At 29.7% G+C, this 16,700-nt stretch overlaps 1 protein-coding gene across 1 annotated transcript; it reads left to right on the forward strand.

Moving 5' to 3' along the window:
• The first annotated feature begins 1,596 nt into the window (after positions 1-1,596).
• On the forward strand, positions 1,597-12,880 carry LOC131853003 (solute carrier family 35 member B1 homolog). The gene is made up of 7 exons (XM_059203787.1): positions 1,597-1,978; positions 5,099-5,221; positions 6,014-6,244; positions 6,659-6,720; positions 8,450-8,597; positions 9,465-9,600; positions 10,943-12,880. Exons 1-7 carry the CDS (start codon positions 1,787-1,789, stop codon positions 11,008-11,010), a joined length of 960 nt encoding a protein of 319 aa, XP_059059770.1. The 5' UTR covers positions 1,597-1,786; the 3' UTR covers positions 11,011-12,880.
• Positions 12,881-16,700: the final 3,820 nt, after the last annotated feature.

The following is a 16,700-nucleotide window of genomic DNA, read 5'->3' on the forward strand; positions in this document are numbered from 1 at the left end:
TTGCGTTTAGTGTTCACAAAAATCTTAATTTCCCGAAATAGTATGCTAAAATCCCTTAGTTTAATTTTATCCTTCTCATTCATTTGATCCCTATAACTATCCCCTTCTAAAAATGCGCCTTTGCGGGAAAACCCCAACTGACAATTATTTTTTTTTTGTATTGTACACATTAAGTAAATTAGAATTGAGCGCAGTGGAATATTAATATTGATTTATAAGAAATATATTAAGAAGCAATAAAAACATTAGTTTTTATTTTGATAATTTCATACATATATAATATTAATGACAGTAAAGTTGTACCTAATGTTTGTTGCTAAGAACGAGTCTATAAGAAGTAGGTATGTATACTTCACAGTACAAAAAAATGTATAATTCAGGTAATTAGAAAACTCTATTAAAGGATTTGTACATGAGGAATAAAATTACAAAAGATGAATACTTTATGCAACATTTATAAAAATCCGGATACAATACCTCACGAATCAAAGACTTTGCCTTCTAATTTTAAAATATAGGTATAGATTTTCTTTTCTCTTCTTTTAGCTCTGGCGCCGGCGGTTTGTGTTGCCATTAGCCAGAGGTATAGGTATTTTTTTTTTAGAGGATGATAATGGAATGGTGCACCCGCCTGCGCTAACGGTTTACGCTGGCGGGGCACCAGTGGAGGATGATAGGATGAACATGAAGTTAGGTCAGTTAGCTCATCGTGACAAATTCACAGGAAATTTATCACTATGGTTCCAGGGGAACCACGTGGAGGTCACCCTGACCTGTATAAATATTAATTTTTCAAATCATGTTAACAGCTATAGCGGGCTAGTATTGTATTTGCGATAATAATATTTTAATATTTTTTTTGACGTTTGCCCAAATTAATAAATAATAATTAAAATTTACGTATTAGCACAGATAACATAATATCCTAACATTATAAATGTGAGAGTAACTGTCTGCCTGTCTGTCTCGCTTTCACGCCAAAACTACGGAACCGAATTAACTGAAATTTGGTACACAGATTGTTGAAATGGGAGATATTCCGAGTGAAATGACCTAGATTTTAATGGATATTTTTAATAAAAAACGAACATGATGTTGAACGTAACTTTTAATCTATCAATATATTTTTTTAACAATGACAGAATTTATTACTCAAATACAATTATGTATATGAACCTCTATGTTCATTCAACACAGATAACCTAGATCTTGAGAAAGGACATAGGCTACTTTCTAATGCGAAAAAGGGTTGTAAGGGTAAACTCCTCAAGATATTGGAAATGTACCTAACATTACAATTAATCTATTAAGTTCTTTATAAAATTTCGTTGCTTTCAACTTATTGCACATACCATATTCCAACAAATAACTTTTAATGGTGCAATAAGCAACATCTAAGTACAAAACATAACTACAATTATTAATACTTTCGTAACTGTATACCGGGAATTGTATTGAATTTTAGGTTCTAGGTCTTCAAAGTACGAATATGGGTTTTCAATATATAATATTTTAGCGCCTTTGTAAAATACTTTCTACAGTTGACAACCCATTTAAGCACGTGTCAACGTCACTGTTCGTTAACTCTGCCTCATCTGTGGTCTACGTGTTGTTTTGTAATTTGCCGCTAAGAAAATTCGATTTTTATGAAATAAAATTGGTCTTAATACGTGTCCACTACAACAATTTATGACCTACAATTTACACCTAGTTCATTTTATAGGTGGACAAGATCACGTTTTGACATAAAATTATTAATTACTTCGTGTTTTTATAGTGCATAACAATGTCTAAGGATAGAAGTGAATTTCGATTCATATTTTATGCTGGCGCTATATTTATTTGTTACTTTATATTTGGTTTATTACAAGAGAAAATAACAAGGGGGAAATATGGGGATAATGAGCAATTTACATGTGCTTTGGCCCTCACTTTGGTACAGTGTATCGTGAATTACATATTCGCACAAATTTTGATGGTAAGTACATAATATTTAAGCATCCATTTTATCCATATTATTTTCTAATCACATCTACGCTTCGGTATTTCTACTTCAGTATTATTGATTCACTTGTAAGTATATTTGGTATATACTTACATGTACTTAATGTTAAAATTATTTATTTCTTTTAATTTAATTGAAGTATTAATCAACTTATTTTTAATCTTTTTAACAATATATATTATATATTGGTAAAAAGAGCCGAAATTGTACCGGATAATAGACATTTAATTAAAATAATATACATAATATGTACTTAAATATGACTGGTATTAGTTTACATGATGATTGATTTACCAGGAAATCTGTATAAGTGGCCAAAATGCAACTACCATACCACTAAATCACTGGCAGAATATGCCAGGATTAGTACATTCAAAAGTCCTAATAACGAGCTACTCTAATCAATACTTAATAATAATATACATTTATTTAGCAAAAAAGTCAACATTAGCATACTTAGATTAAATTAATTTTGCAGTATGTATTTATGAACAAACACATACACACACCTCCACTCCCATGCAGTAAAACAATATTTAAAACCAATGCACTACTAACAATTATATTAAGTGATAAGTGTACACCATATCCTGAGGAGGTATAAACCATCCCTGTTAAGAATATCCTTGAATTGTTATCTCTGATGGGCCTAGGTAGCATACGAAAAAGGGGTGAACAGAATATATCTATGTAGGTTTTAGTGTTAAGGGTCTTAACACCTGAATATAGCCCAAAACCCTCAATAAAAAATATGCCACCATTTGCGAAGTGCCTTTCTAATATCTTGGTAGAAAAATAGATTACGAAGGAAACACTATCCCTACATGCAATTGTCAACAATTTTATTTACATAACAATCTTAATAAGACAGACCATCACCTATAAATAAGCCAAGAAGAGCCTGGCTCTTATGATTTTACATCATAACTGACTTTGCTTTTCATTGTATTTGATATCAACCCTTTAAAAAAAGGCTAAATTTGATTCAAATGTTATAAATTGAAGAATTTAGACCTATACCTGAATCACAATTCCCGGTCCTGCTTGGAGTTTCCCACTCTGCCACACAATCCATGGTAGCCTAAGAAGCTCATGTCTCTCTTTCAATATGTAATGAATGTAGTACTCTTAATCTGCATTTCAGTATTCTGGATTAATTGATATATATACTTACATTTGATAACAGAAATGTGTATTCATGTTTCAATTTGTGCCAATATAATGTAGATTTCACTGTTTGAGCATGGATCCATATTTGCAGTGTTATGTATGTGGCAATACTGCTCACTAGTGATTAAATCTCACTATGCTCACTAATGATATCCTCATTTTTTATATTATTAACCGGATCTTAATAGTAATAAATTTATGGCAAATAAAGGCATTTACCTCTCAATGTTTTGACCAGGTTGCACTAGCCATGGTCAGGAAGTGACTGATAAAATAATATTCCTTGAACATGAAAGTTTAAAAATAATAAAATACTCATTTCTTTAACTTATTTCTAGAATTCAAACAGGTTAACCCATTGTTAATATATCAAACTGGTGCTTTAGATGCAACCAATTGGGTCTCATATTATATTGTCTTCGAAATAGATCTGTTTAGGTTATGGACATTGATTAAACTATTCTTTTTTTGACAAATTTGTAATTGGGTGGCATTGTCACTAAATTCTCCCTAATTAATTAATATTTGAAAAGAGTAATAGCTGAATTTATGGTAAATTCTTCTTGGCTAGATACTAAATTCCAATCTGACAGTAGATTATTATATAAATGTCGGAAGTAGAATTACATGAATAAAGTCATTATGATTTGATATGTTTTGTGTAGTCTAATGTAATATCTGACAGAAGTCTTTATTTCACTCTAAATATAAAAACAATTTAGTAAAGATTACAAATTGACAGTATTATTCCTTAATATGTTTAGATTGGTATAATAGTAATAATGGAACTCAATATATATATTCAAAGTAGGGTTGTGTAATATAATCACAACATTATACCATGTGAGTTGTAGCATTATGCAGGTGACCAGTTTCAGTAATGTTTCATTTCACTCTTGAAAGTTGTCACAATTTACAAATTATGACTTAGTATTTTAGCTGAACCATATTTGTAAAATATTAAATCAACTGTAGTAACTTAAATTTTAAAACTGTTAAATGTAGCAATTGTCACTCGCACCATGCTACAGTGCACATAATATTGTAACCATATTGTGTCCATGGCTGTCAACACCCATCTCCTTAAGACAGAGGTGTTAGTGTTGTAGTATGCAGATGGATTTAAAAAAGTGATTGCATGAATGATGAACTGATTTATTGATGTTAATATGAACTATGTACCTTCAGGTTCTAAAATAATACAGATAAACCTGAGTTTCAAATACTGTAAATACCTAAATGAGAAAACTGTCAGTAATTGCATGAAATATTCTTAAATTTCGAGTTTATAGACAGCGTGCGGTCAATACTCCAGTATCTTATCACACCACCTTATTTTTGTCTGATAGTTACAAGTTTGATTCCTTGCACTATACAAACACTTATGAGTTTGATTGTTTATGTGTCTAATTGTAAATTTTTCTTCTTCAGTCGTTCACTCTTAGTAGAGTGGTTATGGCTTTTATGATGGTATATTTTGTGGTATGGTATTGTTGTGGTCTTTGACGACAGAGCTCCTTGCAATTCGCCTCCATCTGGTATGGTTTTTTGTTGCATGAGAACATTGTATGTGTTCTTATAATGTCTTTGTAAATTAGTATGTATTTAAAAATGTTTATTGTCAGAGTATATGTTTTGCTTAGCTTGAGAATGCCCTGTGTGAAAAGTCCAGGGTCCTGGATTATATTAATATTCTTATAGAGGTATTAGTTAGAACTATAACTTTTTGTAATCATTAATGTCCTGTACAGTTGTCTAATAAATAATACCCATACATATACATATTGGAAGCAAAATTGTATGTACTTATGAGGTACTCTTTAATGTAATTTTTTTGTAGAGATCTATAAGAATGACCATCAAGCTAACTCATTCATGGTTTTATGTAAATATATTCACAACATCATGTTTTATATTTTTCAGTTATCCTGGAAGCATGATGTAGATACTACAAGGAAAGTGTACTACTTCTCATCAGCAATGACATACCTTCTAGCAATGGTTTGTTCAAACATGGCACTGCAATGGCTTAACTATCCAACACAGGTCTGGATGATTTTCATCTTTCATATTTATAAATTTATTAACTGTAATATTTGATTATAAGGATTTACTTGAACTACTTAACTTTACAATTATAAGTTAGAAGTTTTGTATTATTGTATTGGAAGATTGAAGTTTTATATAAGTACTCTACTATTCTTTTTGGTAAACAAACTAAAGACACATCAGTTGAGAAATGGTAACCATCGCCTATTCATGAACAACATTAGGATATGACATGATTTGATTATTTCTCATGAATTGCTATTCCCGAGTAGATCGGCACAGTAGAGTATGGTGCACCATTATACATACATCAGATTACAAACACTGATTACAATTTTTGTTTTTGGAATAGCATATGGTGGCACCCTATCCCATTACCACATTCCCAAATTTGAATTTAAATGAATCTGTATTATTCTAAATATGTACTACATTTATTTAAAAAGAATATGAGCTCAGTTTACGGTAAATTTGACAGATCTTAAAGAGTCTGTAAAAGACCTACATGAATAAAGATATTCTGAATTTCAACATATATGTATATATCTACAAAATTTGGGGAGATAATAATTTGTTTTTATTTTAAGTGATTATTGTCTATATGTACTTTTATTATTTTTTATTGCTTTATTATTTTTCGATATATATAGTTTTTTTTTACATTATCATTTTGCTACATCAAGTGTAAACTAATTTATAGTTGTATTTTTATTAAATCAGTTTATTATTAACTTTGGTTGATAGTAATGAAAGAAAATTGTCATTGATTTGTTATCAACAATATTGCAGGTGGTGGGCAAAGCAGCCAAGCCAATTCCAGTCATGGTTCTTGGAGTGCTAATTGGTAGGAAATCCTATCCACTGAAGAAGTACCTTTTTGTACTGCTAATAGTTACCGGTGTGGTACTCTTTTTATACAAGGATCAGAGCAACAAAACTACTAACTCCCAGGGTTTTGGGCTAGGGGAATTGCTAATTATCCTGTCTTTGACCATGGATGGCTTAACTGGCGCTGTACAGGTATTTATTAAAAACTTTATACTTATGTTATAGTATTGTAAAAGTTTATTGTATTGTGGTGACATAGTAATAGTTTAATCTTTTTAAACTTTAGATTTTGTAAGGGTTAAAAAAACAAAGCCTATACCATACATTGGTGCTACAAAAAATACACTCAAAAGGCAATTCTATCTACACTGAGCTTTATATATTCTCTTTGAGATTCGTTGATTTTAGACCTGCAATTGCTGTAAAAAAATTTTTTTCTTGGCTATCAATAAGTTTTAAATTTACCCTTAATAAATTTAAACTGTCCCTACTACTAATATTATAAACGTAAAGGTTGGTTTGTATAATGAATGTTTGTTATCAAAAAATTTTTGGCGAGCTGTTGTGGTTTAAACTAATGTTTAAATAACTATTGTCTTATTTTAGGAACGTATCAAGCACGAGTCATCTCCCAGTGCTTATTCAATGATGTTGAACACAAATTGGTGGTAAGATATTTATATTTTCAAAAACAATTTTTTTATCTAAATATAAATGTTCATAATTTGCTAATATTTGTACTATCTTTTATTTTCTACTATGCAAATTGACTAATTTAACGGAATCCGTTGTAAGTTTCGGTATAGAAACACTATTACCTAAGTCTACTCGTACAGTCAGTGCGCCTTTAAATACACTTTCATGTCCAATTTGCGATTAAATTTTCGTTTTCTTCAGCTTTTCTAGGATCTATCAATGAGAATAGTTTAATAGTTTACTGAGTTAGTGGTAATAACAAAAAATAAGTGCAAGGTAAGGTGAATCTGGATGACAGATTATTTGAAGAAGCAGAAAGATTTAGACCTAAACTCTACGCTCTGTCATTGTTAAAAAATGACATCCTTGAAATGTCCTTGAATGTCCTATAAATGATTATTTGAAGCGACTTTCTACAAGCTTTTGATATTATCTATTCGATAATTTGCAATAAAATTTACTGTTTTTTTTTACTAAATTGTACGAAATATTGCTTGCGTGGTTATCGAAACAGTTTCAACACGCTATTGCATCCACTTTGGTTTCTTAGGCAAGCGTAAGATGAAGACGCAACATGAACATGAATGCGCACTGTTGTAAACATAGCTATATCGGCGTTTATTACATAATATTAATCTTTATTTAACTCAGAAGGATCGCTACAATATTATTTATACAATAGGCACACTTTCAAGACAATATCAATCCCTTTAGTATTTCTGTGTAGTCCTTGCTTCTGAACTAGCATTAGCCGTATGACAGAAATAAAAATAGAAAAACGGCTAAAATGATGAACAGGTCAATTAAACTTCTAATAGATGACAACATATACTGTATTAATCTAGTACAAGTTCTAAATGGACGCAAGCCCGACATTTTTAAATATATTTACACCTTATTTTGTTTTTAACAGATATTGTTTAGGGCAAATACAAATCCAGAAATTGGACTCTCTAATCGGGCGAATTCGGGTGGTGGCGTGTCGTAGCTTTTGCTATTTTAGGCGTTATTAAATGTATATTTTTATTATCTTTATAAAGATTTATGTATTTTTTATAGGTTTGAAATAAATTGTTTACATTAATTTTTATATCTATCCTGTATTTATAATTTTCTTTTATTTTTTATTTTATTTAGAAACATTTACCATAATAATGCCACTCCCTTCGTTTCTTATTCCTAATATTATCTTGTATTATATGATAAAAATAAAAAAATTGCTGGCGATGATAAAGGCTCAGATAATATACCATGGTACATGCCAACATCAATCTGATTCAGTCTAAATTTATTATTTAGAATGCATATAATCGTGATTACTTTTTTTTTATTTGATAATGTAATGCTCATTATTAAAAAATATTAAATTTAAATAAATAAATCACCCTGGACAATAACACTTCACATGTAGTCCCACGGTAACCAGAACTTGTGACATGGGTACTGGACAACAAAATAAAAAATCTATGTTTTTTAAATACATACATAATATACTTAGAAAAGAACCAGATCGATAACAAATTATTGTAAAATAAATCATACTCATGAATACAAGTGTTTGCACCGTGCGAGGAATCGAATCCATCGACCATCGGAAGTAAAGTGGTGTGCTAAACCGCTAGAACTCCGAGGCCGTCAATCAAGATTTAGCAAATATGAAGCTATATTACTTTTTTATTTAAAATGTTTTCTTTGTTACAGGTCAACAATCATATTATCTATCGCTATTGTGTTTAGCGGTGAAATCTTCCAATTTATAACTTTTGTAACTAAGTACCCGGAGGTGTTGGTTTATCTGACCGCATTCGCACTCACCGGTGCTTTAGGACAGCTCTTCATATTTTTCATGGTAAGAAAACAATATGATAACTTCACGAATAGTTACTTTGTACAAAAGTGGATGCTGAGGTCTTGAAATAACAGACAGACGAGCACTGCCTCTTTTTTACTCGAGAATATTTGAATCTAATGATATTTAAATGCTCAGGGAAATGGTATGTTAGGTATTGCGTTCACAATGTCATTAGTTGACTGCCACATTATTTCTTATTTATTTAATATATATATATATATATTTAATATTACAATAGATTGTGTTGTAGCTTGTAGATAACTGATATAAATAAATAGATACATATTTTTTTGTAAATATATACATAATATACATAGAGAACGACCGATCCTATCAATCCGACCCTACTCATGAATACAAATATTTGTACCGTGCAAGGAATAGAACCCGCGACCATCAGAAGTAAGGCGGTGTACTAAACTGCTAGACCACAGACGTCGTCAATTTATTTTCTGTTTTATTGCAAAAACACAAGTATTTTCATTTCATATTTTCTTCTTTTTAATTATGCGATACTTAGTACTTTTTTAAATGTCCGCTGTTTGTTCAATCTCTGAAACGACTGGACCTATTTTGATTAAACTTTCACTCGCAAACTCGCAGCTGATGTTGTAAGGGGTAATTACTTTTATTTTCGAAATTCACGTCAAAGTCACGGCTAACGACTAGTAAAGTAATTAAAAACAGAATTGATTCCGTTATTAGAGCCCCGTTAGCATATACCATAGTACATAAGAAATTGGTGTACGATTTTATATTAATTCGATCATATAATTTATAGTGTGTGGATGTTTATAGTACCTATATGTCAGAAGGTAAGGATGATTCATCCAAAGTTGAATGTTTCACCTTTCTATGTTACAGGTATCAGAATTTGGTCCCTTACCATGTTCAGTGGTGACGACCACCAGGAAATTCTTCACGGTTCTCGCATCGGTCCTTGTATTCGGTAATGTCTTGGCTGGAAGACAGTGGTTTGGGGCCGTTTTGGTGTTTACTGGTAAGTCACTGTTACCCAGTAGGTTTTGTACGAAGTCATCTACATACTCCTGTATCACTTTACTGCCAAATCTTTGATGGATATTGGCTATATTAAAAAAAATATAAACATACAGTTTGGTTACTGGTATTGGTATTTTTCATTCACTGATTTTTAGAGATCGGACTAACTAAAAGTTCCATTGTACCCTAAAACTAATAGCTATATCACATCACTAGTGAGAAAGTTGTCTTAGCCGCACTATCCGAAAGATGAGGTAAATTTCATTTCATATAGCACCACATCCAGTGTATTAATTTTATTGTCTGACATCATTGTGTGTCGTACACTCTCGTTCCTAACATACTCCATCAGTAAATGATATACATCCTGTATTGTATTGGTCAATAAGATAGACGCTTTCTTGAGTGATAAAAGATAGATAGAAATAATGATATAAGTAGGTATAAAGAGGTCATGTAAATATGCACAATAATAGTCATAGAATATTTGTAGCTTTCATATACTGTTGATTCGTAATATTATTACAAAGTTACACCACTTGAAGAGCTTCGGTTGGGAGAACTGAAAATAAATAACCATGAACAATTACTATGATTATTGATTGATTATTGATGATTATTAAACAACTGATATAAATATAAATAACATTTGTAACTATGCTAGACAAATATGAACTGGCTGATCAGATATGTATTTTTTATTCTAAATTTGTACTTGAATTTATAGTTCTTTTATATTACGTTCATGTTTTGATATATCATTTTTCTGTTATGTCAATACTATCCGAATATATTCTCTGTATACCAAATCTCTTTCATTTTACCTGTACGAATGTAATAAAACTACTAAATACAAACTACAGAATATTTATATCGTATTGAAATGGCGGGTATAGAATTTACTACCATTATGAAAAGAAAGATGCTAAAGGAAAAATCTTTATTGCTGTTAGAGCTTAATTACATTTATAAACGGGTAATGAAAATAATGAGTATTAAATAAATTAAATTGTAGGTATTGTTGTAAATCTACAAACATTAAAACTCAGAAACATTTATTCATATATTTTTATCACTATCCCTAACGGTAATATATATACACATTTCCTATTTCACCCCTGTCAAATTGATGACTTATGGCAAAAGGTGTCCTAAATTCATTGTTCTGCTTGTGTTATATCAAATTATATATATATTAAAATTATATATATCAAATTCATCATAATTGATTCAGTGACTTAGGAGAAAGGGTAACAGAGTGGCAGAGTATTTATAATACACCCATATTTATAATATTATTACAGATTTTTTTGTAAACGAACTTATTAATCTTGTTTCAGGTCTCTTCTTGGACATATTTTACAGCAAAGGCAAGGCGCAGCCTCCAAAGCGTGTGGCTCATAAGTGATTTAAAACACACCTATATTTATATGTATAAAAAACTGCATAAGTATATAATTTATATTTATATAATATACAATTTTTTAATTTGATCACCTTGTCAAAATCGACCAAAATATTGTCTTGCATTTCCACTGATCTCTGTTAGTTGGTTACATATTATCATCATTCATGATATAAGTGATAATTTGCTTAATTTAAATCAGTGATTACTTACATATCCCATATTTTATATGAAATACTTGTTTGTAAACTATTTCATATTTGTTTACTTAAATACAATATTTTTATGTAATAGATAAATCGGATGTAGATGTGAGTTATTTTAGAATTTTCTATAATATACCTACATATTGTGTACAATTTCCAATTGGAAGATTTTTCTCATGTCTCATTTTTTTATCTAATTATAAAGTATACTAATTATACATCTATACGATTTATACATGCAGTAATAACTGAATGAATTGGTAGCTTTTTGGTTATTTGTTGGTATTGTGTGAGACAAAACTTGCATAGATTTCCTTCCAGTATATGAGATGAATGTCATAAACATATATTTTTACACACAATGAAGACAAAAATAATAAAAAGTATTTGCTTTATACATAATATTTATGAGTTTATGATCTGCTTAAAATATAATGAATAAATTATATACTTTTATATAACAATTATTTAATCCCATGAACAGGCAGTTTGGTTTTAATTACAATTAATAAGAAAATTGTATCTAATACTGTATTTTATAATAGAGTATAACAAAGAATATTCTGTATTTTATATTTAAATTTATATAATTATTTTTAAATTCACCATGACAAACGTTGTTATTAATTATTTTGCCTGTTACATTACCTTTTATTCTACGCATTTTTTTGGTATAATTACGCGGTACGGCCGAAACGGGACTGAATTTAATTATTCTATTTTGCAATAGATAAAGATTATTCTTGTTTTATTTTAAATTTGGATCAGATTTTTGATATGTAATACATTTGTTTATTTTTATAGTAAAGCGGTACTTAAAAGTTTACTTAATAGCCAACGATTATAGACTGTCCATTAAACTTATAAATATATAGCAGAGCCGTAAGAGAATGGTTACCGCATTTTTATGTTAAATTTTATTCCTTTGTTAAATATCTTATATCATTTATATTTTATATACATAATCAGTATACTGTTCTTTTATTTAAGGTAATACTTTTATTTGGATAGTCCATATTAAAAAGTAAAGCGGGCACATAAATATAACACATAAAACGAGGAATATATTTAGTGAGATGTGAGAATGTGAGAACAGGATAGTGAAATGTGTTGTAATAGTAATTTTGTTTAAATACATAGTTTAATATATTAAATTAATTGATTTAATGTAATAATGATGTACGAATAAAAAAGACTGTATTTTAATTGTAGTTTATATAATTAGTACTTATTCCAGAAAATATACTAATTATATAAACTTAAATATGATCAATTACAAAAATTCCATCTAGGATGGTATGTGTATGTATACCATAGACATACCATCTCTGTATAAATTAATGATTGTATAGAATTATTGTACTAAACCATATACCATCGACGACGTTTACCTCGATTTTGTCTTCTATATACTTTTATAGATTATTACGGAGAGTAGTATTTAAGACTACTATTTTTAATAAACACAACATTTTTTATTTTAAATCTATTTGTTTACAAATATACCAAAATCTATGTAATAATGGAATGTCCGACTAATGGTTTGCAGAGACTTATTTTGATAGATGGCTTAATAAGTTTATATAATAAAAAAGAAGCCCCTTACCATCTATAGTACAAAACCCAGAAATTTATTAATTTTTATATGACTTCTAAGGACTTATAGTAATTAATATTTGTACAATGTAATTGTTTGACGAAAGGGAATTTCCAGAGCCGTAAAACTTCATATTAAAAAATAATAAATTGTCCATTATATAATCCCGTTTACAAGTATTATATCAATATTTACATATCATCACCAAATGACATCACCACGTAATTTCATAATTAAGAACATATCTGCTTTGATAAAATAGTGGGGGTTATGGTGTAAAGAATGTAAATCCTTATTTCTGATTTGGTAATGACAGCTTCTATATATTTGACTAACAGTTACCTGCGACCTCGTAGGCGTAGAATTTAACATTTTTCAATTAATATAAATAAAATATAAGTAGCCTAAGTTGCACCTTATAACATTAGCTATTTGAGAGTGAAAGTCCGTTAAAATCGGTCCATATATTTAAGAGATTAACCGAAAGAACAGACACGCATTTTTTTAATGTAAGTACCTTTTATATTTTTATATACAATTAGTAAAAGGCTGTTAATTTGTTACAATTAGACACTTAAATTTTATTAATTTGTGTAGAATATATAGTTATATGCTTGTTCTATGAACACCTTATGACCTAGGTCGTAAGTCGTCCAGGTTTGTCCGGCCAACCCATATAGTCCGCGCATGCGATATATAAATTGACATATTATCTAACAGATGAGTTAATATATGTATTTGATATTTGGTGTACAAATTATATTTTATCGAATTTAGTTGTTCACTTGTCTTCCGTGTTTAACCTTATTTATAAAAAATGTCAAACATTCTGTTCACTCTTTCCTGTACTAAAAAAACGCAAGACAATACAATAGTAGCTTTATAGTATGTTTTAGTATTTATAAATAAGGGAGTTTTCAACGATTAGGACTCTTAAAGTACGTATAATATAATTTTATATAATGAGATACTATGGTCGCAGTAACAATAATAGAACAACGAAGAAATAGGTTTTAAAATATATACAAAAATATATAATGAAGGTCTAAAAAGCGTTGTGCACAGAGGTTTATCTTTATTCTTAGTCTCATATCTAAAATATATAGTCAGGGTCAAATAAATCGTTGCACTAAATATATTTCATTAGTTACTTACAAATTAAATTTCATTAAATATAGCGTTGCCAGAATTTAATTCTTAGATTATTGTAAAGAATTATATATATATATATATATACATATTTCTGTTTCTTTAGTGGTTACAACAATGTAGTATACAATAGTTAATTTTAAACTTTCGTGTTTAATATACATTATTTAATTTATTAACCGGGTCTTAAGACCTTAAATTGTTAAGACCCGGTTAATAATTTAAATAATTTAGTATACAATCAATGGCGGCTATATCATACAATCCATTGCGAGGGCCTTTGTCCGACGTTAAAGGTATGTGATGCGAACGATTATGCGGATATATAATTATGCCTTTTTTACATTTTTTTAATGTAAAATTAACTAAATCGGGAACTTTTTGCAACCTGCCACTAGGCAAAATGGTACTCTAGTTATTTAAAATTTGCTTGAATTGTTACGTGAGGCCTGCAATAGCGAGACCCCGGGCTACCCTCTAATGCCGCCACTGTATACAATAACATGTAGTAATAGTATAATGTAAGTTGACGGCCTCGGTGGTATTATCTTCGATAGCTGTGGGTTCGATTCTCGCAGGATACAAACATTTGTATTTATGTGTATGATTGTTTGTATTGGTCTGGGTGTTATCTATGTCTATTATTTGTATGAAGAAAAAAATTACTTAAGTCGTATTTCAAATAGATTAAGGTCCGTTTAGTATAGGACTAGACGGCGCTGTGTTAATTGTAATAATAATGTAATGGAACCATTAACAATTGCCAATGATATATATTTAAACGCTACTTCCAACGCTCTGCTTCCAAATGTGTTTAATGTAAAGAAAGTGTATATAATTTTAGAAATTATGGAACTGTCTCGTCTAAATTAATGTTTTCTCGTAATTAATAACAATATTTTCCTTCCAATATTATATTCTTAATGTAATATAATATTTATATGACCCATCTTTAAAAAAAATAGGTTCTAAATTTAATATTTATTCAAGTTGCATAAATTTATTACGGGTTTGTGAAAGAAAGAAGAATCCTTTTTTAAATTAACCACGTGTTCTAAACTTTGTACTCGGTCTAGTTTTGTTCAAGATTTATGCATTAAGAATTCAAATCTTTAAGTATATTACTATACAATGATTGTCCGGGATAAAGAACGAAACCAGTTAACCAATATTAATAATATTTTAGTCGTCAAGGCATAAGTTATCCGAAGGAACATATATCCAAACTTACAGTTGGTTACACGGTAAGCAAATTTAGAAATTATACACAGTAAGTGAAAACTATCCTTTTTGATAGCGCTGCTTTTTAATCGCGATAACAACACCCATATTTTTCATTGCGAATTAAATATCGTTTACCCCTTTGGTAAAAGGTTGTAATAGTTTGTAAGTTATGTATGTATTTCAGAGAGGGCGCTATAAGGTATGGATTTGACTCGATAGATGGCGCCAAGAGAACTTACCCTATGTGTGTCCGTCATCCGTTATAAATGGTTATCTAAGTAGACATTGCTATTCGCGCTTCGTTATGATCCTCAGCCGACTAATGAAATGAATTGCTTTCATGAAACATGACTAGTATAGTTTTTAAGTAAAGATGATCGTCGTAGTAACATAAGCTGGCGGGTAACCAGAGAAGGTTGAAATGATGACAACGAAATCATGTCACTTTATAGCATTACTATATATTGCCCAGGACAGTTTCCAGCCGGCCTAACAGAGTAGATGGAGAGCAATGAAACCTTTAGGCGCCGTTATAAACCATATTTCCCCTCTTAACATATTTTTAACGTACCTGAGGAATATATGAAAAAGGCATACCAAAGTATATTATAGTTTAAAATCGTATACGATATTTTCAATATTAATGAATGAAATTAGTTTTTAAAAGTATAATGTAATATATATATATCTATTTTTGAAACTTAACCCCAGTATTGCCGCGTCTAATATATATATAGGTAATACCTACCCAGATAAGCTCCTCCCATAAGAGTTGTAGTTTTTGGTATATTAGCAGGCTTCTCGGAGCGATCTTACAGTTACGAGGATTTGTGTACATTGCGAGGCAATATACGACTTAGTTCTGTTACTATGATGAAAAATAGAATAGTTCTCCGGTAAATTATGCTACAATGAAAATATCGTTATTTTACTTTTCACATTTCAGTCACATTGGAAATTACTCATCAAATGCAAGAGTTAAACTTATGTTAAAATTCAAAGCCTCCAGGCATATCCATTTTAACTTTTAACTATATATTATTAAATTTTTTTAAATGAATAATTAAGAGAATCTATTGAAAGAATGGAAAAGAGTTCGGTAGCTTATGTTTTATTAGATATACTGGTATCGCACACTTTTTTGTATTGTATATATTGACGTAATATCACTATGGAATAATGTACTTTAAAATTGAAAGTATTTCTCAAAGTTAGCAGTAAGTTCCGGAGTGTACTTTCTTCATAATAAGTTATATCTCTGTATATGATTACTATTAATTTCTTTTTCATCACTGCATCATTCTATTAAAAGTTAAAAATGAATTACAGAGATTTTAAATGATTAGCTGTGCCCGCGGTTTCAGCCGCGTCAAATTTATACATACATACATAGTATAAAATAAAGTCGAAGTCGCTGTCTATCCCTATGTATGCATCTTATATATCTCAATATGTATGTATATTTTTTAAAACTACGCATCGGATTTTAAACTGTTTTTTTTAAATAGAATTATATA

This window comes from Achroia grisella, unplaced genomic scaffold (assembly GCF_030625045.1).
Source record: "Achroia grisella isolate CSIRO2021 unplaced genomic scaffold, CSIRO_AGI_Agris_v1 utg874, whole genome shotgun sequence".
NCBI classification, from domain to species: domain Eukaryota; kingdom Metazoa; phylum Arthropoda; class Insecta; order Lepidoptera; family Pyralidae; genus Achroia; species Achroia grisella.